At 36.6% G+C, this 27,547-nt stretch overlaps 2 protein-coding genes across 7 annotated transcripts in view; one reads left to right on the top strand and one right to left on the bottom strand.

The window, feature by feature from the left end:
* LOC100179040 (early endosome antigen 1-like) overlaps nt 1–18,983 on the bottom strand; it is a 19,442-nt gene extending 459 nt beyond the window's left edge. The window contains exons 1-31 of one of the 2 annotated variants that reach the window (XM_026837639.1): nt 18,903–18,983; nt 17,931–18,011; nt 16,738–16,894; nt 16,169–16,320; nt 15,772–15,878; nt 15,141–15,260; nt 14,759–14,873; nt 14,506–14,682; nt 13,706–14,286; nt 12,717–13,613; nt 12,511–12,618; nt 11,107–12,286; nt 10,728–10,868; nt 10,366–10,547; nt 10,143–10,305; nt 9,790–9,879; nt 9,490–9,614; nt 9,059–9,230; nt 8,675–8,852; nt 8,363–8,494; nt 7,971–8,166; nt 7,306–7,459; nt 6,652–6,989; nt 5,476–5,761; nt 4,941–5,228; nt 4,152–4,271; nt 3,807–3,931; nt 3,138–3,276; nt 2,146–2,281; nt 1,233–1,373; nt 633–815 (exon numbers count right to left, since the gene is read on the bottom strand). In XM_026837639.1, the coding sequence (XP_026693440.1) occupies nt 655–815; nt 1,233–1,373; nt 2,146–2,281; nt 3,138–3,276; nt 3,807–3,931; nt 4,152–4,271; nt 4,941–5,228; nt 5,476–5,761; nt 6,652–6,989; nt 7,306–7,459; nt 7,971–8,166; nt 8,363–8,494; nt 8,675–8,852; nt 9,059–9,230; nt 9,490–9,614; nt 9,790–9,879; nt 10,143–10,305; nt 10,366–10,547; nt 10,728–10,868; nt 11,107–12,286; nt 12,511–12,618; nt 12,717–13,613; nt 13,706–14,286; nt 14,506–14,682; nt 14,759–14,873; nt 15,141–15,260; nt 15,772–15,878; nt 16,169–16,320; nt 16,738–16,894; nt 17,931–17,969 (6,900 nt within the window). In that variant the 5' untranslated portion in view covers nt 17,970–18,011; nt 18,903–18,983 and the 3' untranslated portion in view covers nt 633–654. Of the gene's footprint in view, nt 1–632; nt 816–1,232; nt 1,374–2,145; nt 2,282–3,137; nt 3,277–3,806; nt 3,932–4,151; nt 4,272–4,940; nt 5,229–5,475; nt 5,762–6,651; nt 6,990–7,305; nt 7,460–7,970; nt 8,167–8,362; nt 8,495–8,674; nt 8,853–9,058; nt 9,231–9,489; nt 9,615–9,789; nt 9,880–10,142; nt 10,548–10,727; nt 10,869–11,106; nt 12,287–12,510; nt 12,619–12,716; nt 13,614–13,705; nt 14,287–14,505; nt 14,683–14,758; nt 14,874–15,140; nt 15,261–15,771; nt 15,879–16,168; nt 16,321–16,737; nt 16,895–17,930; nt 18,012–18,902 lie in introns of both variants that reach the window. The other variant, XM_026837638.1, reaches the window with a different exon arrangement.
* Nucleotides 16,846–27,547, top strand: LOC100176716 (protein spinster homolog 1-like). 5 transcript variants are annotated; one of them, XM_026837646.1, is made up of 16 exons: nt 16,846–16,931; nt 17,453–17,563; nt 17,974–18,048; nt 19,433–19,480; nt 19,562–19,677; nt 21,122–21,264; nt 22,954–23,191; nt 23,532–23,684; nt 23,942–24,052; nt 24,559–24,721; nt 25,044–25,161; nt 25,412–25,516; nt 25,948–26,103; nt 26,440–26,562; nt 26,897–27,094; nt 27,373–27,547. In XM_026837646.1, exons 5-16 carry the CDS (start codon nt 19,565–19,567, stop codon nt 27,504–27,506), a joined length of 1,755 nt encoding a protein of 584 aa, XP_026693447.1. In that variant the 5' UTR covers nt 16,846–16,931; nt 17,453–17,563; nt 17,974–18,048; nt 19,433–19,480; nt 19,562–19,564; the 3' UTR covers nt 27,507–27,547. The 5 variants fall into 5 exon arrangements, with proteins under 5 accessions (XP_026693447.1, XP_026693450.1, XP_026693449.1 ...); XM_026837649.1 differs by lacking the exons at nt 19,433–19,480; nt 19,562–19,677; XM_026837648.1 differs by lacking the exons at nt 16,846–16,931; nt 17,453–17,563; nt 19,562–19,677.

The raw sequence follows: 27,547 nt of genomic DNA, 5'->3' as shown, positions 1-27,547 counted from the left end.
ACTCGATCTAAAAACGTAAAAACTAACCCACGCGGCGTTTTCAGCTTCGTTTAAAATACCAAACCAACACATTGCTATATTAAAGGTTATACACGCTTTACGTCTAAAGTTAAATATATTAATCTGGTGACTCTCGCGATCGATCTAAAAACGTGTACAGACGTCGAAACCTTGCTGATGATGCCTCGAGTGTGAAAACTAACGCACGCGGCGTTTTCGGCGTTGTTTAAAATTGGAAACGCGATAAGCTCTTGTTATGTTTGTAAGCCGTGTGTGTAGAATACGACAAACAGGGAACTAAAACAAAACATGATGTTTTCACGACATATGGTGAATTCGAAATGTGATTTATACAAATACGAGAACATTTACCCATTGTTTGTATACAGTGGGTTTTCGAATAGTAACGGTTGGCTTGCGTACGTACATTTTATTATGGGTAAGATATATAAAAAAACTAAACGAATATTTTAACATAGACCTGTGTGCTTTAATTATAGGGTCACTTATGTTTAAATGAATCAAATTTCTGTTATAAATTCGTTGCGAATCATTTCTCTCAAATTTCGGTAACGGCAATTTTTTGACTGACATTTTTTTTAATAAATGCCTGTAAACTTAAGTGTACAAACCTGATTTCGTCGTTTTAGTTTTTCAATCATAAGTTTCTGAGCCGAAGTTTCTTCTTGCAAAGCTTTCACTTCGATTTCTACAGCTGCCCCGATCTTTGCGGTGGTTGAGATGGTTAGGTTCCGACACCACCTCGGTAAGTTCTTTTTTCCTCTTTTCGTGAGTTTCACAACCAGGGATATCATCTGCAAATGAAACAGTTTATATGTTTACATGTAATATTGCTGTTCAATAAAAGAAATGTAAGCGTGAAGGTATATTCTGGCAATTCTTTCTTTCGCGATCTTTAAAATAATTCTTTCTTTCGCGATCTTTAAATAAACGACCGGCATTAGGTCCGCTATACGGTTTGCTTGCCTGTATAGACCAGTGAATACGGGTTCAAGGCTTGGCGCTGCTATTATTGTGGACGTATATGTTCCTGAAAAATACACTTAAACAGTATATCCTAATGATGTGTCGTCGTATGGCCGTGTTAGACGAAACGTACATCCTTTAAGTACACAAAACCAACAATTTTTCCCTCTTATACCAATATTACACCTGGAGCATATAGACGTAAATGTAAATGTATTTCAGGGAAACTGAAAATATATATTCACCGAGACTAAATTTGGATCCGGAATCTGAAGAAGAACTGCTGTGCTCCGAGCTGACACCTTGCGGTTGCTTTTTTAAGACATCTTTCTCCCCTTGATGGGGCAAAGCATCGTAAGAAGAGTCCAATTCGGAAATATCGTTTTCTGTACATGGAAGATATAGGTTGGCATTTGTTTTTAAAATAACATATTTAAATACGGCATTTATATCTACATCTGACATATTTTAACGGTTCAATATTTCGGTGTAACTGCGCGGAAGTAATACTCAGTTTTTTAAAAGTCTGTTTATAATGTCTTGGGAATTTAAACGAGCTTGTAAGCCCGCGATTAATTAGGACGGTTAGAATAGAATGTTATCGTAAGTTAATAAATTAATGATGCAGGTAACGCCTTGCCGGTCTCCGGCAACTTTAAGGAAATAGAATACTAAGAATAGTTAAAGTACCACTTCATAATCGGTTAGACGGTTATAACCTGGCGCGAGGATAAAAAAGTTGGGATTAGTATAAACATTACTTATGTTCGAAAATTTAAAATTTGTTTAGCATTCCATTTATTTTAATGGAACATATTTTTAATCTGTTAGAATTAATTATTCATCACCGCAATGATGTTGCAAAAATTCGCAAAGCGCGCATAATCCCCCGCTACCGTTAATCGAGAATGGGATCGAGAATAAGTTATAATACCAAAAATTAACTGTATTTATAATATGGTAAATTAAGCGTAAACAAATGTTTTTTTATTTGATATATATATATACTATTGTCTATTACTAATAGAAATCACCTATATTTAACACTATAACTAACAAACTATATATATATTGTTCAATAAGAAAACAGTTTCCGATAAAATGAATTTACTACTTTATGAATAAAAGGGTTTAATTAAAATTCACACATTCATATACCTGTGTCTTCAACCGTGTGCTTTGGTTGTTTCTTTTTTCTTTTCTTTTCCTGTCTTATCTCCTTCAAGAGCTCCGTCAGTGTTAGTGTCTGGACACTTGCATTCGTTTTTGTGTGCTTCATTATGCCTTCGACGTCCTATGACCAAAAACTCACTTTACTGAAAGCTCGCGTATACCATACGCAGGTCAGCGTGAATGTTTTACTTTAAAAACTGAATGAGCCATATACTGTAGTACTGTAACATTCTTTCAGCGCAGTTAGCTTTAAATTCGACTTTTGAAAGGAGTGTCTTAATCCAACCGCTTATCCCTCCAAGTACAATAGAATGTTAACACAACATAGCTTTATATACAGTTCAAACACAAAAGTAAACGACGTAGCTCTCCTGTGGGTATACGAGTTTTGTACGGGCCTGGACATGAATGGGGCGGAAAGACGCACACTCGCCCCCATTGCGCTTCCTTTCTATTTGAACACTCGTAACTGTACACACATACCATAACAGCAGAATGATGTCTTTAAACGCATTTAATTTTATTTTGCGACTTCGGTAATATCTACATTTACATTATTGCGTTTCAGCGGCAGTGGTGTTTAACTGAAACCAAGTAGAAAATAACGATGAACCTTTAGTCTAGAATGTTGTGCACTTGCAGCATGCATTGGTACTTACGATTGAGGTGTATAAAAGTACCGATACACTTTTAACGCCCCGCAGTTTGCCACATTGAAATAAACAAGCGATTATAAACTGCATGAGCCTTCTGGTTTGTCTTAAATGTCAGCCATCCATAAAAAATAGGAATATTCCCAAAATAAACACCAACAAGTTTACATACGTGGTAACTCGTAAGCGGAAACAAGGTGTATGAAATAGAACATCCGTATTTTAACGACCGCAGCCGTTGCCCCGCCGTGATAAAACAAAGCACATTCATTCATTCAAAGTATTAGTTTATTATTTTAAAATTGATGTTATTTGTACGCTTACCTCATCTGCTGTGTCTTGCATCATACTCTGACATTCTTCGTCCAGATCAATAAGACGATGTTGAAGATCATGGTTGTCTTCTTCAGCTCTTTGGAGTTGTAATTTTAGCTCCTCAGCAAGATTTTCGACCTCGTTACACCTTTGTAACGCAAGAAAACATAACAAATACATTCAAATGTATTTTTACGAGAAGGAAACATAAACATATATATATATTCATATACAAGGGATCGGTGGTTAATGACCTTGGAAATATAGGTGCTCAAGTTAATATTGTTTTGTTCACAAACGTAAACATAATGTACTAACCCATTACGACAACATCTGACTTATAGAATAATCAAATAACATTGATTTTAAGTGTAAATGGTGTAAATAAGCAATACTCTTTTTCTTAATGATAAAAGATCTAAACGACTCCGCCGTTAGCACCTATGAATCATCCGTTTTTGATTTTTATTTGGTCCATTAACAACGTTGTTTTAAGGTTCATGAAGATGCGTTATATAGTTTGTAAAAAAATGTTTAATATCAAGTGGGACGCGAAAAGAGAATGGAGACATGTACCATCTTACCACACCCTACTATATGCAAAAACAGTTAAACAAACCTGCACATTGTAGGCCTAATAGGTGTATACGATCTAGAAAGTCTTATATTTCAAGTTACCTCTTCCGCCATTGCAGCTCAGCCTCTTCTACTTGTTTTAGCTTTTCCGACTTTTCGAGTAACTCCTGACTTTTTGTATTCAAATCGCTCTTTAAACTTGCATTCGCCTCATTTACTTCATCGATCTTAAAAAAACAACGTATTAATTTGTACAGACTTCAGTTGTAGATATTGCATCGGCCGAGTTCACTAGCTTCTTATCGTAAAGCACAAAAAGTCATATAATTTACGACTTCCCATGTCGTTACCGTTAAAATATGGTTATATTTATTGCACGAGCATAAAGCAATGCACACAAAATAACAATTATTAACAAATCAGCGAATATCTATATTCCAGAGTTACCTGTGTTTGGAAATTTTCGTGAATGGTACCAAAGAACTCTTTCTGTAATGAATCGTTTTTCGTAGCCAAGTCTTTAACATTTCGTCTCAATTCTTCTGTCTCGTCTTCCATTTCGTGAATCTTAACGTTTAAAAGCTTATAAATGTGCTGCTGAAATGTGAAAAACTGGTAGCTTTTATGTAAAAACTTAACCTGTTTGAGCTCTCAATTTGGTCTCGCTAGACTACACTAAGTTGTAATTTCAGACAGTGCAATTTTATATCCTGTAATCTGTAAGTCTGCTGGGTTTAAAGGTACAACGGTTTTGCTGGGGTCATAAAACGCTTAGAAACAGCAAACAAGCAGGGACCAGGCCGTGTGGTAACACTACTAAAACTTTTACGAACTTCTTTTACAACTTTAAATTCTTCTCGAAAGACGGGGTATCATATCTGAAACATACGCTTAACATAGCTATAAGTTCTGTAGCTTTGTGTACTTACGGAGCGAAGGAACGAATCTGGGCAAATAAACCGAGACGCGAATGTGGATTTAGGTTACTATAACTTATTGTTCAGAATACTTGTCAGTGATAGCGCTTATGTTCGGATTTTAAATGTAAGTGGTTTAAAATAAAATATAAGAATTCCATTCGAAAATCGTGCCTCTTTCTTAAACAATTAAAGTAGCGCCAATGGGCATATATATATTTTTAGGTAAAAGACAAAACTAGTTAAGTAAATAATCTATTAATGGGTTGAAGTATAATGTAACGGACCGTAACTGTTTTTCCTATGAAAAATACCTCACCTGGGTAATCAACTTTTCAACTTTTGCATCCGACTCTCGGAGCTGTTCACTCATTCTTTCAACCTCCGTCGGGCGTGCGGTATCCGGATCACATTCTTCCAAAAATCTTCCGGTGTCGTCCTCGTCCGGAGGACCCGCCAACCTACGTTTCATGTCACTTTCATCCGCAATACTCCCGAGATCTAGTTTAGGGACGACTCTCTCGGCTGCTCCACTGATGCTTTCTTCCAAAGCAGCAAGTCTCAGTTTTAAAGCTTGGTTTTCTGACTGAAGTGACAGTGATTGCTCCTATAAGAGAAAACACTTTGTGAATAAATAAATATATAAATAAATGTTTGAATGTAACTTTTTTTCTTGAAGTGGCAAGGCCGAGACAGTCCTTGTTACACCTTTATTTTAGACCACACCTCTCACGTGTATTATATGCTTATACGAGGTACCTTGCATGTAACTTAGTTGGTAATAAGTACTTAGTTATACAGTATACACCAAACACACCATAGTTTGTACCGTTATAAAACTAGAACCTAGCTACCTGTAAACGACTTATATCGCTTTGGTTGGCACAGTCAACGAGTTTAATGTCCTTTTCTGTAGACGTTAACTTTCTACTCGGTGAATCTAATTCATCAATTCCAAAACTTGCATCCCTACTGCTTGTATCTTCAGTGTAAGCGCTTCTTGCTGTGTTGACCGAATGCACTTCAGAGTGTAAACTTATCACTTCTTTTGTGAGATGATATTTGTCGGCTCTATAGTCGTTGATTACCTTCTGTGAGCCAGAGAGCTGTTCTTGTACGTCTGAAAGCGCGGTTTGTAGTCTGGAAGCAAAATCACGTTTACTATGTTATGATTGCCCCAAAAAATCTCTTAGCTATTTAAACCAAGTTCGATCGAGTATACATCACTGGAAACTGCAATATCAACACGTTTAATTCTTTCAATACACGCTTTGAAGTCTTAGCTGTTTTACGGGGGGATACACATCCAGATCAGATTTGCCGTAACCTATAAGTGTCTAACTTAATTCATATAATGAGTTAAAACCAGTACCGACCTGTCTAATGATTAATACATGGCAAGACCACTTCAGATAACGAAAGTAAACTCTTCTGAAGGACTTAGAGATTGAAAGAAATGTTAATACAAAGGGTTTGTATCCGAAATACATTGGCTTTGTTCTGATGCCCCGCCTTTGTTTATAAAGTTCGAGTATTCTATAAGAAAACGCGAATAGGCATGTCGCTCATGGTAGTAATGGGAAAGTGTTCATAACAAACGTACGTTGTATACATGTATAGGGATATCTGTAGTACGACGTGGATATACTTATATTAGTATGTTATAGTACATAAACCGCTATGTTTGTAGCCGATGCGTGGAGAGATAGCGCTTCCGATTTTAATGTGACGTGAATCGAAAAATACGCTGTAAGCGCCTGAGTGTTTAACTAGCGTGTATAATCGGAAGGTTTTGTTTAAATTTTAGCGGGGTGTATTGGTTAAAACATAACATACCAAAAAGTTTTATTTAATTTTATGCATTTGTAATTCCTATAAAAAGTACTCACTGCGAATTGCAGTCTGAAATGACATAGTAATGTATAAAAAGGGGGTGTTTGGGTCAAAAAAATGTTAAGATTTTGTTAATATTTTCCTAATACCATAAACTGCTGTTATCGTTGATCGTGGATTTTGTCAAACATACTAACCGTTCGTTCTCCATCCGTAGACTCACAACTTCTTCCCGAGTATTATCACTTTTCAGATCACTGTTTACACTGTTGGCAAGCTTAGAAGCGAGAACATCGTTATCTCCCATTACCTCCGCTATCTCCTGCTCCCTTTCCAATACTTCCACATCCAGTTTATCGCATCTAACTCGAAGTGCGATGACTTGATCGTTAAGAGTTTCAATCGTCTTCTGGAGTTGCTCATTTTCCTCTTGCAGCTCTTTATTTACTCTCACCAGATCCTCCGCTTTTATCTCAACTTCTCTTGTTTCCTCCCGAGCATTTTCAAGGCTCGTGTTCATCAGTTCACGTTCCATCTGAAAAAAGCAAACATATTTCATTTAAAACTATTCAATACTTGTATAGCCTTTACTGTTGCAGAACAAATCGTTGAGTCATAACACGCATGACCACAGTACGCATTCCAGTGAAAGGACAATAAGCCAACATCCCCAATCCACTGTGGTTTCTTGCCACAAGACCTTATCTATATATAGTAGAATGCATATATATAAACGGATAGTTAATTTTTTAAATTTAAATTTTAAAGAATCTAAAAAGAGTTTAAATGCTTCTTTCCTACGTGTTCATACATGTTTACTACATATCAACATATTCCTATTGTCTCTTTACCTCCATTGCTTCTAGGTTCGCATCATGGTCTCTTTCTTCTTTTCTAATCCCATCTATCGCATCTTCCAACATCTTATTTTTCTCCTCCAGCTTAATTATCTCTGCATGAAGCTCCTCACTGCTCATCTCTGCTCTTCTTGCCTCCGCTGCAGATCTGAGAATTGTTTGGAACCCAGTGTATAAATACATTTTTATATTAACCTGAAAAAAGCTCCCCGCATGGCATATAACATATAGTGGGGTGGGGGAGGTTGGGACACCTTTAGCACAAAATATATAAATATCCTGGTCGTGTTTTAAACAAAAAACAATGGTCTATGAAAGTCGCGAGGACAAGGTTTTATAATTCTTTTAATGTTCTTTGGTTACTACCAAAATGTACGAGAAAATAGAATGAAAAGGTGTCCCATCTCCCCCCATCCTACTATATATTTTTTATAAATCTGCTTATTAAATGAACGTGTCAGAAGATTAATTTCTCTAAAAGATCCGCTGTTTTTCTCTATATTATTGTTAAGTCGCGAACCACGGTATACATTCTCTAAATTACCATGTTTGTAACGAAATACAAAAATAAAAGATAATGAAAACATTTTCCATGGAAAATGCATCCAACGCTACCCTACCATATATGAACAAACTTCTCTATATTCATGTTGACTTACATTTCAAGGCCAACTTTCAATTGTTCAACTTCATCCTGATGTTGTTTGGTCTGCTCCTCTATCAAATCATCAGCTAGGTTCATTGTGTTCTTCAACGCTTCTTCTGTTTCAGTTAGTTCATCCACTCTTGCACTGAGAACAACTATCTGGTCATTTTTCTCCATCAGTTCGGTGCTCAGACTGGCAATATTGTTATCTGAAATAATATTTCAAAATTAAGAAAGAGTTTGAATAACGGAACATTCAAAAATTGGTCTCACGACAAATTTTAATATGAAAAAGTTTCTTTGAAATAATCAACTGAAATAGTTAAATATAGTCTTTTATTTATTGATTATGATTATGCCAACTGTTCACGAACTGTGTTTTTATCAGAGTGAAGTTCGACTTACCTCTGGAGCTCATGGAATCTTGCAGATCAGCAGTTCCTCTCTCAAGGTTTTCAATTTCCGCTTTAAGACGATCCACCTCACTCAACTGGAAGGCGACTGTCGAATTTAACTTTTCTTCCAAACTAGATTTATCTGCATTGACGGAGGTATGTCGATTTTTGCACAATTTATTTTAAACAACTGTGCAATATTTGCCGTAAACGCGTAACTTATACTGTTTAAGATTATGGCTACCCAGAGGGGATGTACGGGGTAAAATCGGTACATTGAAAAATGTATAGAAACTTATATGTAATGGCCACATGAACCTACGTTTAATTTCATTCTTCATTGATTCTTCAACCTGTTGTTTAGCTTGGTGCAAAATTTCGATTTCGATTTTTAAGGACATTATTTCTGTTTCTTTCTGATCCAACATTTCTTGCCTCTCTTGGGATTGCTGTTCCAGTTTCGTTGTCTTAGCCAGCAAATCTTGCGACTGTGCTACAGTCTAAAAAAAACAATGTTTTTTTTCATTATTATGTAGTATTATACAGACTGCATTGCAAATGTGACTATATACTGACTATATAATTCTCTTTCAGCCTATAGGTTTTATATGCAGTTAAAAGAAGAAAACTGTATTCGATTTTTCGATCCAATTGGTATAAAAAAGTTAAACAACCAATTTATTTGTTAATTTAATTTAACTCTCACATGTTGCGAGCTTCGCATGAGCTCCTCCTGCACACTGTCGAGCTTTAACCTCAGCTCTTCAAACTCTGCTCTCTTCTTCACCTCCAAAGCTTCCAATGCCTCCACTTTTACCTCAAGCTCGCGGTTCAACGAATAAATTTTCTCTTTCATCTTTTCGAGGTCTTCTTGTTTGCTAAAAACCATAGCGTTATTGAAACGAAGCTAGACATGAAATTTTTACAGTTTACAACGAAATTACCACTTATAGGGTACTGTAGGGTATAGACATCGCTATTGCGAGTCGTGAGGATATACGGTTATAAAATTCTGTGAATAATTTTTGTTTACCACCAAGTCGTACAATAAAATAGAATGAAACATGGACCATCTTATCCCAACCCACTATATTAGGTGAATACAAAACGGTTTCACTTTATGGTATTCCTGGGTACCTTCGCAAGCTTTCTTTTGCATTTGCGTCATTCATCGTTAACAACATTTTCATTGAAGATATCTTCTCTTCTGACGTCATTAAAGCTTCGTTACTTTCTTGCAATCGTCCGAGTGCTTCAGTTAACTGTGATATATGAATATAAATATCAAATATGCATATATATGTAGTAGTAAATTTGATTTGTCTCTTCTCGATTACGGTAACAAAGATTAAAGAACAGTTAAAGGAAAATGGATCTTGCTATAAAACGATCAATAATCGAAATTTTTGTAAATGAATCGAAAACACTCTAACTAACCTCATTGCTTAGCCCACTACTTCTATCTTCTAATGAAACAAGTCGTTCTCTGGTCTCGTCTAGTTCGTTTGATAGTCTGTTTATTTCCTCCTGGACAAGCACAACAAACAAGAACATTGGGAATATGAAAAGTTATTACTGTTCAATGTTAAGCAGACTATCACCAAATAGTTTTTGGCACGTACATACCTAAAACTGTTTTGAAATGCGATAGACTTTTGTGTATTATTCTAACCTTATGTAACGAATAAGGCGAAATATAGTAAAGTTGTAAAATGTTCATGTTAGACACATGCCAATGCATCAGATATATTAACTCCTTTTTTACACCTATTGATCCCTTTCCAAGTCACCTTTTCTTGTTCACTAGTTATTCCACTCTCTTGGAGTCGCTCGCATAAAACATTAACAACTTTATCGAAAGGAATTGTTTCCAAATCTTCGAATGCTTCTTGTGGCGTGTCGCTATCTTCCTCGCTGCTCACCGAATCCCGTTCGCGGTCTGTACTCTCAAGCCTAAACATTTTTTTTTCATTAAATAAGTGGTTATATGGAAAAGCATTTAAAATGGTGTACTTTAATTCGTTGACGATTTCTCCCAGTAAAGGACTGTTACTTTGAGCGATTGCCCTCTTAATGTTGTTAACTTCTGCACGTAGTCGTCCGTTCGCTAATCGTAAACTGTCATTCAAACTCTCCACATGGCTGAGTTTGTTCTTGTGCGCTACAACAAGGCACTCCGTCTCCAGCAAACAAGCCTGTTGGTATACACAAAGTGAAACACAGGTACAAACTCCATATAATTAAATAAAACTCAACGTTAAACGGAAGATTACCAATATTTATTTAACTAATAAGTAATAATGTATCATTTACCGTAATCTAAATTGATTTTTTTACAGTTTTGTAAAAGATCTATAAACACATAAGTGTTTTACTTTTAGTTTTTCGATTTCTTTTTGTTGGTTCTCGTCGATTACGATATCTGATTCGGTTCCGCTTTGGCGGTTTCGAGTTTCCACCTCCGCTAACCGAGCTTGTAAGTCTTGTATGATAACTGGGAACTTGTGAAGCTTCTCCTATGAAACATGTATCACTTTTAGACCATGTTTACAGAAAAATAATACTATACGCTACAGCACTGCAAACTTTAAGGGGTTAGTCGTTTTACAGGGTTAGTTTCACACCTGCTACTTCATATCCTGACAAACTGGCTTGCGCAAAACACAGAACATTGCGCAGGCCGTCGAGCATTGTGACGTAATGAGAAACCAGCGAAAAGCGCTCGCCGCGTCCAAGCACACGCCGGTGCGGTACCTGCAAGCCAAGAGCGTCGGACTGTGCTTGCTGGAGCATGGTAGATAATCGAAGGTTTTCTCGCTGAAGTTTTTCAATACAGTTGTCTTCGTCTGCTTTCTCCAGTGAAACCGCCCCTCTTTCAGCGTCATTTGGCGTTGAAGTATGAACTGGTTCAGCACGCTCTAATGCGATGAACTGGTGCGATTCAGTAGTGCTTAAATTAACATAAGACCCGGCTGTTTTCTGACTCGATGTATCTTCAGAGTAGGAACTGTCACTGCTTTCTGACTCAGGAACACCATCGGAGGAAGTACTGTCCAAGTCTATCAGGTTTTCCATGCTTCTGCCAAAGTCTCTACTGGTTTCATCAGATGTATTAGAGACCGATATACGCTCATGTACAGCAGCGGTTGACGACGGTGTAGCCGCACTATTATCCGAAACAGGCAGCTGTTTTTCCTTTTCAGCGAGCTGCTCCTCGAGCTTCAAGCACCTTCCCCTTAACCTCTCAACCTCGCTTAACATGGCGTTCCTGTAGCTATTAACCAGCGGTGGGCACTCGTCACTTGACATGCCATCGGTCGATTTTAAAATGGACGAAGTGGTGATATTCGCAGCTTCAACATTTGAAAGTTCTTGACCAAAAGCCTGTGAATTGGTATTGAGAGAAAGTTGTTCATATTCGGAAATCCTTTGCTGTAATTCTAAAATTTCCTCATCTTTTCCGGACATCTCTTCTCGCAGTTGGGAAAACTTTTCGAGTAACTCGGCTACTGTTAAATCTCTATTTTGCAAGACATTTTCGTCAAGCGGAACACCAGTCCGATTTTGAAGCCAGGAAATTTCAGCTTTCAAAGTAAGAACTTCGTTTTCAAAAACCTCAATCTCTTGCTGTGTATCCTCTTTTTCTAGAAGATGATTTTTCTTCCGATCTTCCATTTCTGTTTTCAGTTGTTCATACCTTATTTCCCATTGTTCCAGGAGCCGATCTTTGCTCCTAATTTGCTCTTCCAATCGACGGGATATTTCATCCAGAGAACCATCATTTTCAGTTAGGTGGTCCTCCAAATCTTGAACTCGATTTTTCAGCTTCATCACTTCGTCTTCTAACTTGACAATTTTGCTTCTCAGTGATTGATTTTCTTCATGAACTTTTTCCTTCAACTCAATTTCATTGTTCAAGTACCTTTCGTTGTCTCTGTAATTTAAAAATAGTGCATCACGAAAACTGAAAAAAGTAATATCATCACCCACATAGTTTTACTTTACGTACAGCTACCATAGCAAGAGCGGACACATGCAATATACACAGCCACTATACGTGTTTGTGCAATATATCTCACCGAGCTAATATATCTGACTCACGCCTAAGTATCGTATAACAACGCAAAAGTACTAACTAACAAGAAACCAGGGAATTACTTTAAAATCATAATTTCTTCTTCAAGTGTTGTAATTCGTGTCTTATAATGTTCAGTACTCCGTTCCCATTCATCTTTTTGCTCCTTGATTCTCTCTTCATTGCTTTCACTGTTAATAAACAAGGTAAAAATTAAAAACATAACTTTTACACATACAGTATTAGGAACCACACACAATTAAATACACATAGCAGTTTTAAGGCTTACCGCTGTTCCCTTTTTTGTTCGTTTATTTCATTAGTCAAACGTTTTATCTGCATCCCCAACTCTTCAATCTCCACGTTCTTTTCGTTTTCTAATTCATCCAACTTTAGTTTTAATTCATGATTCTCTTGCTTATATCTCCCCGCTTGTTCTCTGTACTGCAACAACTTATCTTGAGTACTGGAAGACGATAAACTTGCTTCGTCTGCTCGTCTTTGCTCGTCCTCCAACGCAGCAGTAAGCTCTGACTTTTCACATTCCTCTTCATCTAACTTCAGAGATGGATCTTGCAACCTCTCCTCAGCATCTTTGAGCATCATGTTTTTCTCATTAATTTCCTGCTTTAACAACTCCATCTCTTCTTTGTCCTTCTCCAACATCTCAAGATTCTCAAGTTGAATTTTTTGCATCTTCTTTGTCAGTTCTTCAATAACCGTCTCCGTGTCTTCTAATTTAGATTGAACATCTTCTTTTGCATTCTCAAGATCTCGGACTTTTTCTCTTAACTTCTCAATATCTCCTTTATGATCTTTTTTTATCCCCTCGACCTCTTCAGCATGTAAGTCTGCTTCTTCACGAAGGATAGATATTTCAAGCTGCGCTTCTTCCAAAAGTTTCAATGTATCTTCCGTACCTTTGTTATTCGCGCTACTATCAATATTAGAAAGCATAATAAGCTCAGATTTCTCTTCTTGTAGCTTGCTTGTCCTCACAATCAGATCATCGCACATCGATTTGTATTCTTGTGACTTTTCAGACATTTTGTTGAGTTTTTTAAGCAAGTCGTCTCGTTCAAACGACAAAGACTTGATTTCTTCCTTTGCAACCCGCAACTCCTCAGTAACAGATTCCATTTCTTTACTGGAATCTTCATACGTGGTGGTGTGTTGAGTTTCAAGTCTGCAAAACGAATGAAATGAATGTACGATGCAATGTAAAAACATCTAATGTATATATATACATTTATTTATAACTTTATTGCAACCACATACCTTTTTGCTAGTTCACTGCTTTCTTCATTTTGCTGATTTTCTGACGCCGAAGTTTTTATTTCACCCAGAGACTGCGTAATTTCAATAAGACGGTGCAGTCTTTGCACAAGACTGTAGTTTCTCTTTAGATCTTGCCGCAGAGCATCGATAGTCGTAACGTTGTCAACTCTCGGACTTTGTGCCTGTTGTTTGCAGAACTGCTGTAGCGTCATACCCACAGATTCAGTGACGTAGGCGTTGATGACGTCATCAGCCGCTGCATCGGACGCAAATGGTTCATAAGCACTACGTGGCGTAGATGCAAGATCGCCCAAAGCAAGAACTGGAATGTCAATCCCTCTTTTAACTGACAACTCCTTTTCTTTGACCAACTCTTCTAAATGTTCGAACGTATTTGAGCAAAGCAGTTTCTCCACTTCGTCGCTAAATTTCTTTCCCAATGTTAACGTGACTCCTCTTGCATTTGAATGTATCCTAAGCGTGTGGTTTTCGGCAAGTAGCGACCTCTGTCTCTCTGCCATCTCGTTGGTTTCGAGCATTAGTTGTTCGTTCGCTCGTTCAAACGACTCTGATAACCTTTCCTGCAAAATGTGATTCGAAAATTGTTACAACCGAATAAGAATTAGTTTTAAACTGAATAAGAATCAGTTTTAAACTAACTTCTGAATATAATCTACCAATCTATACTTGTCGATATTTAGTTTCCATGGGTATAGCGTATGTACTTTTTTATTATATACGTGTCTATACGGCCAGAGTCCTAGTACATGGCAAGAGTATTCAAATATACTCCTATCTACCTGTTGGTCCGCTAGCTTATTTTCCAGATCTTGCTTCTCTGTTTTATGTCGTTTGCAAGCCGCTTCCAAGTCGCACTTTTCTGCCACCACGGATTCTAAATTCTCCTGCAGGCAGTCGAAAGAAAGGATCTTTCGATTTTGGTTTTCAAGCTGCGATTTTAGAGTTTCTATGTGATCCTGGTAAAAAATAAAACGAATTTTTCAGGTAAATTGAAATTTGATGTATTGTAATATATATGTCTTATGTTCAAACCTGTAAGACTTGTATTCTTTCGTTTAATTTTTCCTCCATGTTTGATTTCAGTTCTTGATCAAGCTCAAGCTTTGCTTTGTCTTCAGATAGATTACGATTTTCATCTATTAGCTCTCTACGATAAAATCATACAAAACTGGGGTAAGATGGATAACACATAATATCTCATATTTCCTGGTCGTGTTTTAACAATAAATAATGATCTTTTAGAGTAATGATGATAAGATTCTATGGTTCACTAATTTTCTTTTGTAAATGAAAGTATGAACCATCTTAGGCCTTCTCCACCTGCTGTACAAACTTACTAAATTTTGGAAAGAATACATTTTGGACGGCATCATTATTAAAAAAAATACGCATAAATGTAGTTTGCAATCATTACGTTATTTTGATGCTTAAACTTTTCACTTGATCTGAGTATTTAGTTTTCTCCTTAACGTCTTCTTCCATACTTCGTATTTGTTCCACGAAACAATCTTTTAAATCCTCCAATCCAGCGCACCTTAATTGAGAAAGTGGGAATAAACTCCCGATTTGTATGTATATAAAGTATATTACTTATTTATCCACGCGTGGAGGGCGACTTACAACATCCGTCCTTATAGCACTGCTGTCCTGTTTTATACACGTCGTGTGCTCTCACCAAAGTTACTCCGTATGTAACTTATTTATCCTCGCGTGGTGGTGCAACGGCAGTCATTATAACCCTAATGTTTTGTTTCATACGCGTCGTACCCGCTTACGAGTTACCACGTACCCTGAAACCCCAAAATATTTGTCCTATAGTAGAGTGGGAGGGGGCGATGGGACATTATTTTATTCTATTTTTTTCGCCCTGTTTGTTAGTAAACAAGGAAAATTCAAAGAATTATAAAACCGTACCCTCGCGACTCTCATATAGACCGTTGTTAATTCTTTGAAGCACGATCAAGATATATAGATATTATGTGTTAAAGGTGTCCCATCTTCCCCCACTATACTTTTTAATTGTTCGATATTTGTAGAAGACTTACTTGTCAGCAAGAGAAGTTTTCTCTATTCTTAACTTCTTATTTTCGTCCAGAACGTTTTGATATTTGTCATTCAGACTTGTATCAGCACCGTTACTTCGTGTAGACAACTAAAAGTATTAATATAAAAATGCTGTTACATCAAGCGTATAACTCCTCACTCCAATATAATAGCTAAGCGGGAATGGTCAGGGTGTCATATATAATATAGCAAATAATACGTTTAACTAAAAACGAAAGTTACTTTTATTCAATATTTATTTTATATTAGGATAACAAAGAAACCAAATCAATAAATTAATAGGAATATCTGATTTGATGAAAAGATCTTGTGAATTTTTAACTTTCATGAAATTTTTAACAGAGTGTTACTCTAACATTCGACCAGTCCACTTTATACCTTCCTTTCCAACGTAGCATTCTCGTCAGCCAGTTCTGCCATCTTCCCAACCAACTGCTTTGATTCTTCCTCCATACCCCCAAGCTGTCTTCTGAGATTTCCATTCTCCGATTTAAGTTCGTCTAAGAGCGACTTTTCAGCGTCGAGAACGGCTGGTAGATAATGTAAGCAAAAATAAGCTCCTATATAATATACATAGCATGGCTAAAACGGATCCGTGAAATTATAGGCTACGAAACTATAACTTTATACAACACTGAATATGTTATTAGGAATGAATGAATGAATGTAACTTATTTATCTTCGCGTGTCAAAGTATATATAGCGACATTCGTTATAACAAAGGTGTCTCATAGACCTTGTGCCCGCTTATCAGTTACCACTTTTATGTTGGTAAATACTGTATAAGTTAGAATATGAAATTTGTTGGGTGTATAAACTTTACATATAGTCAGTGTAACTAACTCGCAGTCGACTAAATGCCTCTTTCTATTTTGTTTTACAGTTATGTGGTATATATTGATATTGTCACATTGTTCATTTTATTTTGTTATTTTCCCATCACTTACCTAAACAGTTTTCCAACTTATTGCAATGTTTCCCAAGGTCGTCATTGTGAGCCTTAGATGTCTTTAGTTCAGACCTTAGTGAATCCAGTTGGTCTTCTAAGTTTAGAAGTTGACATTTTAAAAGGGATTCTGATTGCTCGAGCTCCGCGATTCTTTCCTATACAAACGAATGAGGATTATACCAGGAATTTAAGGTAACACACTGTGTATTTATACATATTATATACAATAATGTGGGGTAAGATAAATATACCGTTAGCACAAAGTATCCTTTTTTACCGCGCGTTTAAACAACGCTGTTTTTTAAAGACATTCTTAATTCTTTTACTTTTAAATGGTACGATGAACGAGAATAAAGACAAGGCCCATCTTACCTCAACCTACTATATCTGAAAACATGACAGCCTTAAAAAAAGTATTATTAGCAACAAGTGACACATGACAAAGGGTAATACACTTTAAGTACTTACGTCAAGACGCGTATGTTTCGGCATGACCGTTATTTTTGTCCATTAGTATACTCAGTAATAACTTTGAATTTTGTAAAACTCATTTTCTACACATTTTTATCTATTGGTGCCTATCTCTAAACGTNTTTTTTATGTTTACTAAAACACGGAGGTATCGTATGTCATATTCTTTTCAAACCTTTGAATAATAACCCTGCTTTTGAGACCATTATAGCAAGTATATTCATATTACTCTCTTACTATAGGAAAGATTATACAAGTCCTTTTATTACATATCGAGGCACAGACCAACGGAAACTTGCGTGGACACAAAAGCTGTTTGTTTTCAAGACACCGATGTCATATTTACACAAGAAGTAAGTTTACTAACCGCTTCTACTATACTATGACCCTTTATGCTAACAAACTCTTTCAAAATATTAGTTATAAATATAGTTTGAGCCCATTTTCCTAACCTGCGTCTTAATAGTACACCCAATAAACGCGGTACAAAGGGTTAAAGTACGTTTTATGTAGGTAACTCTAACGTTTTAGTATACCTTCTTCGTTATACTATGCATATTCATATACACTACATAACACCAGTATAACATTACCAAATTTGAAAAGCACTTAGCACTTATGCCCGGGCACTCGATCAATTTCTGACGCGAACGTTGTTACTACGTGACTCTCCCCTACCACCTAACGGTTACCTATTTTTCAAAAATATGGCTTCCTTACTTGTGTGTTGAAGCTGGTACAATTTCCTGTTTGCTTCATCCAGTAATTAACTTGTTCGCGGAGACGGGCAATTTCAGCATCCTGAGAATACGAAGAAATAAGAGACAGTTGGATTCTTGTGAGTATATGCGTAGTTAGACAATACCAACTATTTATTCTAGTAGGACGGGGTAAAATGGAACATGTTTTTTTTTAGTTTCTCATCGAACTTGTTAGTAAACAGAGAATATTTACAGAATTATATAAATGTAACCCAGCGACTGGGAAGGAGCGTTGTTATTTGTCCAGGAAATATGGAATTTAGGTGCTAACAGATCCCATTATACACAACAGTGCGACACATAGATTTATATCGCTTCGTGTGTACTCACAGAAATAAAAAAGAGTAGAACGCGCAACTGCTCAAAACCGTGATATATTCTTTTTTCTATTCACGTGACCGCCAACTCCGTCCCCATTTCCATTCGTCTCCATTGTAAAAGATAGGCGCATAGTATTTTTGGAAGGTTTTAGCTGTTTATTTTAAAAACTACACCAACTATTCAAGTTTGTTAGGCTAGTTTAGTTATTTGGTACGTTAACGCTTACAGTTTTCCACTTGTTTAGGAAATTTAATTATTTTAAAAAATTAATTAAAAATTTCAAACAAACGGTTTTTTAGAAATATATATATATTAGAAAATAGTTTTTTTACACAATAACTTTAAATTAAGTCAAAAAACGAAGAAAAACTACACAAAACGTCATCGACTCCATTGACTACAATAGTAAACGGGAACGACCCGCGAAAGAGAGACAGTGTATCGTGCTCTCTCCTTTGCCGACATTAGAGATGCGCCTTCTATTCTTTTTTATTTCTGTGTGTGTACTAAAGAATTTCCAAGTGGTCATATTCAAATGTCCAATGCCCACTAGCGTAGAGCATTTTAGAAGCATGATATTTCAAGACAAGATAGTTGTTTGTAAATATACCTTAACGCTTTGCAGACAGCCCAGTTTTTCTCTCCATGCCGTTTCAGTTTTCTCGCTACATGGCGATACACTCCCTTCACTGTTATCGCCTTCGTCTTTACGCGATTGTAGCAACGTTATCTGTATGAGAATGTGGCCTCATGCATATGCAGTATATCCGGAAGGGAAATGGAAATCAGATGCGGGTCGCGTAGTCTAATTAGCAGAGGCAGTATATGCGAGCTTATATTATGAAAGAATGGATAACTGTTGAAGCGTATCCAGTTTAGTTTAGCCAGTTCTTTAGTAAGACACAGTAGAAACCGCTTCAGGGCATAGCTTTGTTTGATTGAGAGTTTGAATGAGACATTGTGTTTTGAGGTTACATTTTAGGCAGAGGTCAATACTAGACTGTTGTTTCAGCAAGAAACTAGACAGAGCGCTGAGAGCAATTTACTTACTTTCTTGTGTAACTCGCTTACTTCGCGTTTCAACTTCTTTTGTTCGCTTTGCCAGTCTAAGTCGCGTGGACTAAGAAACTTGTTTGACAGAATTTGAGGACTTTCTGAACGAACTTTGTCCTGCAGTACAAGTCAAAGGTAAGTTTAGTTCGTTCAGTAATGCTTATGTGTGTGGATTCTTAACGTTAGGCTGTGTATAAAGCGTATTTCCGTTCGAAGGGAATGTACGCTGTACGCACACCCACAAACGAGCCACGTGCTCGCGGCATGGACACTTCTTTCAATCGATATATCTCAGTGATTCAGCATATACCAACAAGAAAAATACACGCAATGTATGACTCATTCAGTTAAGTTTACAAATACCAGCACTCTTAAAACGTCGGACTGTTCTGTTAGATAAATACCAGTGATATAGGATACGGGGTATTTGTTTCACGAGTGGTTTGTTTTACGTACAGCATGTTTTGCTCCTATTTCGATCATAAATCACCTGTAATTCGCCATAAGCACGATCAAGCTGCATGTTTTCTCGGTACAACAGCTTAAACTGCGCTTCTAATGTTCGGCGATCTTCGGGAGTGTTCGGAATCCGAATCGATTCTGATGAATCATGGGGAATATTTTCTCTGCCCTCGTTTGAATTGCGCTGTACAAACACATACTTCATAACTGAGAGGCATGATTGTAGTGCCAGATTTTTAAAATTATAGCAGGCTAGGAAAGATGGGAAACCGTTTCAATTCTATTTTCTCGACACTTTGGTAGTAAACAAAGAACATTTAATGAATTATACGTATCCTCACGACTCCCACAGACTGTTGTTAATTGTTTAAAACAGGATACAGATGTTTAGATATTATGTACTACATGTCCCATTTCCCCCCACTCTACTATTCTACATGATTCTTAAATACAATAAGATTTTAGGACTGCGGACTTCAGCAATACAGACGTTTTGGCCAAAACGCAATCTTAATAGCGAAAGAAATAAGTTCTGCCAAGAATAGCAAAATCCATTACATAGTTACAAAATAGCACTACATGACCAGTTTCGATAAGCCCAACCATAGGTAATAATGACTGTGGTTCACACCATTGTAAACCTTACTGCTCACCCGACAAAGACGCAAATCCGGAAGAACTCTTCGTCTGGGTGATGTAGTCTACAACACACAAGATATAACATGACATATAGTCACATAAAAACATGATGTTACACGTATAATTACCTCTTTGCCAATCTGGCTCAAATCCCCAGTCGACGAGTGTTTTCTCAAATGCGATTTGAATACAGTCAGTGGTAACTGTAAATATAATGCACCATTGAAGTTACAGTACGTTAAAACTATATAAAAATTAATGCAATGGAAAATATACGTACCGACATTTTTGACTCGTTGCTGCCACCTATCCGCACAGGAATAAATGGACCTGTAGACCAATTTCGTCGACGTTTTCTTTCTTTCGGAGTTTTTACTTCAATGTCTAAACACAGTTTCAAACCAAATTTTAAAAAAAAACATTTCGCTGCTTTCAAAACAGGGCTATGTTTTTATTCTCATTTATCGTCACACTGGGTAGTAAACAAAGAATGTTGCAGAATTATATAACCGATTTTCACAACTAGAAACAGTGTTGTTAATTGTTCGAAATACGAATAAAACATGTTGGATATATTTTTACTAACACTTGTTACTATGTTACAGTACCATAAACAATTTTAAAAAAAACAAGAATATATTTTTTTTTCGTTTTATATATTTTACCTTCTTCTAGCGGAGGAGTTTTGATTGGGATGAACAATGCTGTGGAGGTTGAACCGAAGTCATCCGGGGGAAGATGGTCGCTTAAAACATCTTCATCATGTATGGAGGAAGCATCGTCGCTTGTACCATCTTCCTCAGACTGTGAAAAAACAGGTCATATATACGTTATATATATTGGGATGGGGTAAGATGGGGCTCCTTTTCATTCTCTTTTATCGGCCAATTTGGGTAGTAATGAAAGTATATTGCACAAACGATTTGTAAATTGTTTAAAGACAAATTATTAAACATACGATTTGGCTGCAACAAAGTATAATATTTAAAATATTATAATTTTTGATTTCTCTTTTAAAAACTCTCTCTAACCTTATTATATTTGGTATCGTTCTTAGCAAAAGTAGATATATCTTTTATAAGTTAAAACTTAAAACACTACATTGTATAAGGTGTTCTTACCTCTGCTTGTTTTTCGGTTGTTTCCCGTAAAAACGACGGTACAGCATAAGTCGCCTTTGGTTTTAAAACGTATGTCCTTGTGTCTGAAGTAGCACCGACGTCTTTTCCCTGACCACCTTCTGGGTTATTTATTTGTTTGTTTGTCCCTTCGACATACCATGTCGTTTCATCATCGCACCTTATGTTAACAAGCGTGGTGTCGTTGTTTTCACTCGTACTGGTGCTGCTTGGGCTTCCAACGCTAGGCTTATAGTCAGCCATCGTTGTGAAAACAACGCTTTGATGTAAAAATTACAAGCTGTATATAATTCCTGTTTACGACAATAACGAATATATAATGAATCGAATGTAAAATCTAGAAGTTAACGTATTGTACTAACTGGCGCCTTTTATACGACTATAGTGATCAAATTCTATATTATTTAAACTAAGAAAAAAACCTAAAACTGCTTTGGTGGCAAAACATATAGTCAGCATACGCCCCGTATTTTATATTCTTTGTGAAAAAAATGTATACTTTAGAAGATATTCGCCTTTTCTTGTATATAGTTGTACCATAAAAACAGCTGGCTTTTAGTTTTTTTGGTTGATTCTATCATATTGGTTTTCTGACATTATCTGCATTAAATCAGGCCCAAACTCAAAGTTAATCTGGTACAACACTACTTTAGCAGACACAAAGCTCCATCAAAACTATACTGACGTTTTCACATTAAACAACCTATTCTTAGTTAATTGAGACAATAGGAAAGATACCATTTCCGCGTCCCTTGAAATAAAGCCAAAATATCCAGTATTAAGTTACTCTAGTTATTGAATTGGTAACTAGAGTGTCATTACAGTAGATAAAGATTGTAACCCTTTGTGTAAATTAGTACAATCATGGTATAGTGATCGCTTGGGGTATAAAATGTCAACAGAATATAGGGATTTTAGATTAACTGGTTAAATTATCAATAAAAAAATACCGAATACGTGTTTCTGTTGTCTGTTGTGTCCACATTTATGTTTGCACAAGTGTCAAATATTGATTTAGTAAGTGACATAATGCATTTATGCTTAATAAACAAATTAATACGCATGGCTTGGCACAAATACAGCCATACTGGAATTGTACTGTTGCAATGTACAGAGACGAACTTATAGTAGTTTTGATCGGATTTTTTAACTGTATTGCGGGTTTTGCCGTCACGCTTTTATTTGATATTTTTACTTTGGTAGTTTTCACTTGTGTTTTAACGACTGTTGATTCGCTGCTAATTCTCTCCTCTTCTCTTTGTTGTTTTGATCAATTTGATTTTCGTATTTCAGGGGATAAATAAAAATATGTTGTATCACGTATGCCAAGGTCGAGTTTTTTAACCAAGTTTATTATTTTTTTCGCAGATCAATCAGAAATAGCAATGGTTAAGACATTCCAAGGCGCACCACTTTACCATTGGTATTGTACATTGATACTAATGTTATGTTATGGCTTCGGAGAGCTAGGACATTTCCTGATCGGTGTGACGTCACGAGAAATGGCGCAAGACGTTCATTTTGGTGACGTAGGCTGCGTGACGTATGACGTAATGGTCGAAACGTCGGCTGCTGTTAGATGCGCGGAAATTAAAAACTCGACTTGGTATGTATGTTTAAGCAGTTTTAACAGCCGTCGTTTTGATGCTAATTCCCTTCTTTTCGCTGTTTTAGTTATTTTTCTTTGCCATATTAAAATACAAATAGTAATGTGGAGTAAGATGGGACACCGGTAGCATCTAAATCCCATATTTCCTAATCGTGTTTTAATAATTACCAACGCTGTTTTAGTGTCGTGAGGATAAGATTATATAATTATGTAATTATTCTTTGTTTACCACCAAATGGGACGATAAACGAGAACTAAAACATGTTCCATCTTACCCCACCCTACTATATGTTGTATAAAGTTTGTAAAATTTCGAAATTCGTTTTTTTGTCTCCAGGTGTGGAAATATTACTCAAAATGGGACAAGATATTGCGAGTGGAATTATACTGGCCAAGGTATCGAATATCAAGTGTTGGCCGGACCAGTTTTTATCGCAATATTTACTGTTATGGGACTCGTTAATGGAATACTAGGAGACAGATACAACAGGTGTTGTTGAGGCTATATAGTACTGTGGGGTAAGATGGGATACTGTTAGCACCTAAACCCAAATTTCCTGATCGTGTTTTAAGAAACTAACAATGCTCTTTTTGAGTGGCGGGGCTACGATTATATAATTCTGGAAATATTTTTTTGTCCGAGAAATAATGGGACGAAAAAATAGAATGAAAACATGTTCCATCTTACCCCGCCCTACTTTTACTGCAGTGTACCCGTGTTATAATATAACCAATGTACATTTATAGGATTCAAATTCTCTCCGTGAACGTTATGTTCTACTCCGTAATGACACTTTCTAGCGGTTTCGCTGACGTATATTGGCTTCTGGCTTTATTACGGTTCGGCTTTGGAGCAGGGTATGTAGAATGAATGTAACTTGCTTTATCTTCGCGTGGCCGGAAAACGAAACTCGTTATAACACGGGTGTTCTGTTTTATACATCTCGTGCCTACATGCTTAAAGTGGCTGTACACAGTATCCTGCATGCGAATTCTCTTGCGAAGTCGTATGCAAACCCATTACCGAGTTCCGCATGCGGCAGCGAAATCCGGACAAAACAAACTAAACGGACGAATTCCGGATACTGTGTACAGCCACCTTTACGAGTTATCATGCTTACCAGTTGGACAGACCATTCGTGGTTGGAGTAATTTCTATTATGTGTCTTGTCTAAGACCAAACGCCCACAGCAGTACCAGGGACGAGCCTTAAACCCATAACCTCTGGGTTAGGGCCAGTCACGCCTACCACTATGTGCTACGGCATCGGTATTCGACGGTATATAATGTTAACATCATACATGAGCATTTTTGGTTTAACAAAACTCGTAAACCGATCGTAAATATTGCTCTTTGTACTTTAGTGAGTCAGCATGCACGCCTTTGACATCAAGTATTGTTGTGGACTTATTCGAACCTCGGGTTAGAGGGTCAGCTATGAGTTTTTTTAACTGGGGAATTTACTTTGGGTACGGGCTGGCCTTCGCTATTGGAAATTATCTCACAGATGCCAATATCCTTGGGATGGTAAATTTAAAATGGTTTTAAGTTTATAACACAACGTAATGCACGAAAATTTGTATTTGAACGTAAGATATTTTTTAATTCGACCCTCACTTCGTCATAACTTATTAATATGACGTATATTTGAATAGCTAATACCGTGATATTTTGGGCATCATACAACTCCTGTCAGTTGCTCAATATTAAAGTAAATTTGTAATCGTATTGGTTTATTTGAATGAAACATCGGACAACCCATTATGGTGGCCACTGGTCTAAAACAATTGCACAAACACATAAATAAATTAATGCGATGTTATGTTTCATGTTTTGTTTTTCTATTCAGAGTTGGCGTTGGTGTTATTTTTTTGCTGGTGGGCCAGGAATGATCATGGCTGTCGTTCTATACGCAACTGTAAGAGAACCACAACGCAGACTTAATGAAACTGAAATTGAAAAAAGAGGTTTTGCTTTTTATAAATATGTTCTGTAATATATTGACGCAAAGTAGGGTGGGGTAGGATAGGACAGTTTTTCGTTTTCTTTTCTCGTCTCATTTGGTAGCAAACAAAAATATTTTATTATAACTATTGCTGTAGCCCCGCGACTTTATAAGAATTGATTGTTCAAAACAAGATCAGGAAATGCATGCTAACGGTGTCACTTCTAACCTAACAGTACTATATGCACAAATTTCTTGCATTTTTATTGTAGCAGGTGAAATCTCGATTGGTAAACGAATATGGGAAACGATAAAGATATTTGCTACCTCTCCTGTCATACTCATGTTGTTGGTTGGAGCGTGTTTTCGTCATTCAGGTATGTATAGTGGAGTGGGTAAAGATGGGACACATTTTCATTATATTTTCTCGTCACATTTATTAAACCATTGTCTCCTGAAAGGCTGGTATACAAACCAAATACCAGTATTTGTATGCAGTAAAAAATGCTGAGTAATCATCTAAAGGTACCACTAAAAGTTTCAAAAATCGAAACAGCCTATGAGAAACGCCTAAAAATACGCTGGAGTAAAATATCGGCCGTGCGACAATGCATTAGAACTCTCATACAAAACGTCACCGAATTTTGAAAGTTTCTATAGTTCTTAACTCGCTAAATGTTATTCATTTTAGACTAAAATTTGTGAAATGTTGTGGAAGACAAATGGGCTTCTACGACGAGGCACGCCAATGAATTAAAATATAAGTTGTCCGGTTACTTGAAACATTGCTAATTGTCGTATTTTTCAGCTAGTTTCTGCTGGTCGTACAACTCTCAGTTATATTTCGACCAATATTACCCGGGTACCGAGGTCGGGTTGGCTATGTCTCTTACTTCTATAATTGGAGGAACTGTAGGGATTGTAACAGGAGGAATTCTGTCTGATGTACTTGCTTCGAGATACGGTATGCAACTTTCCAGCAGTATAATATTGTGTATTTTTTGTTTTTTAAGCAGATACATAACTGGAGTTAAGAATTAAGAGTTAAACAGTCTTGTTCAAAACTTTTTTGTAAGAATTTACTTGATCCAGTTTATAGTAGGCTGGTATATATTGGTTAATGTTTTTATTTTTTATGTCGTCCCATTTGGTAGGAAAGAAAGAATACTTACAGAATTGTATAACCACATTCTCACGTTTAAAAAAAATGTTAGAAAATATGGGATATTATGTGCTAGCGGTATCCATCTTATCCCACATCCAGTACTATATGACACTACTATAACTTACGTTTTAACAGGCGTTCGTGCTCGATTATGGGTTCTAGTTGCGAGTCAAACTATCGCGGCTCCGCTGGCGGCCGGGACTTTGTTCTTTCCACCCCCGTATGCATTCATATGCCTTTTATGTGCTTATTTATTTGGTAAGGCGAACATTTATAATTACGGTTTAACATTTGTGAATATCTAGATATATAGTAGAGTGAGGGAAGATAGGACATCTTTTTATTTCAGAGACCGTTGTTAATTGTTTAAAACACGATCTGGATATTTGAATGAAGATGTGACATTTTTACATCGAGTGACGGCAACGACGGTCGTTATAACACACGGGTGTTGTGTTTCATACGCCCGCTTACGAGTTACCATGTATGTAACTTTGTAGGCGAGTATTTTTGGCCGATTTTTTAAGGAACGTTGTTAGTAGGCTAGAACATGTGCACGCAATATTCATTCATTTTATTTTAATATTTTCAGCCGAGATGTGGTTCGGGGTTCTGTTTACTGTACTAGTTGAATTTTTCCCATCCAAATCTCGAGCGACCGCAATCTCAATGTTTATCTTCATCATAAACAACGTCGGTGGGAACGCTCCCCTAATTGTACCTCCAATTATCGACCAAATAGGGTTTCGCGAAGCTTTGTACATTGTGTACCCGGGATTTTACCTTGCCGGTAAGTTATAGTAAGGTGGGGTAAGATGGGACATTTTTAATAATCTTTTATCGCCCCATTAGGTAGTAAACAATAATACTTAAAGAATTAAATAACCGTATCCCTACAACTGTTAAAAGAGCGTTGTTAATTGAAACACACGATTAGGAAATATGTGCAAACGGTAATCCATCTTACCCCACAGACACAGTCATATACATCATAGAAAGTATTCAAGTGTATTAATTATTTCACCAAACGCTATACTAGTTGTATATAATATATTTCGCATTTTTCAGGTGCCGTCTTTTTTCTAATCACACAATTACTTTTGCTTCGACATAAATTCCCTCAAAGTTCTCAAACAACTTCAGACGAGAATATAACTGATCCAGACTCTGAAATATTTGGCTCCAAACGTTCCAAATTATAGATTTATGCAAAAGTAATAAAATATACACTTTTAAAGTTAAA

Source organism: Ciona intestinalis, chromosome 14, assembly GCF_000224145.3.
Source record: "Ciona intestinalis chromosome 14, KH, whole genome shotgun sequence".
NCBI classification, from domain to species: domain Eukaryota; kingdom Metazoa; phylum Chordata; class Ascidiacea; order Phlebobranchia; family Cionidae; genus Ciona; species Ciona intestinalis.
The sequence above is the reverse complement of the archived record's forward strand: the minus strand, read 5'-3'. Positions and strand labels throughout refer to the sequence as shown.

What these genes read in the sequence shown, in the direction of transcription:
- LOC100176716 (XM_026837646.1), top strand. Translation starts at nt 19,565, where the DNA reads ATGTACGCTGTACGCACACCCACAAACGAGCCACGTGCTCGCGGCATG. An exon ending in GAAATTAAAAACTCGACTTG is followed by an intron (nt 23,192 to 23,531) that starts GTATGTATGTTT and finishes TTTTGTCTCCAG; the next exon opens with GTGTGGAAATATTACTCAAA. An exon ending in CGGTTCGGCTTTGGAGCAGG is followed by an intron (nt 24,053 to 24,558) that starts GTATGTAGAATG and finishes TTTGTACTTTAG; the next exon opens with TGAGTCAGCATGCACGCCTT.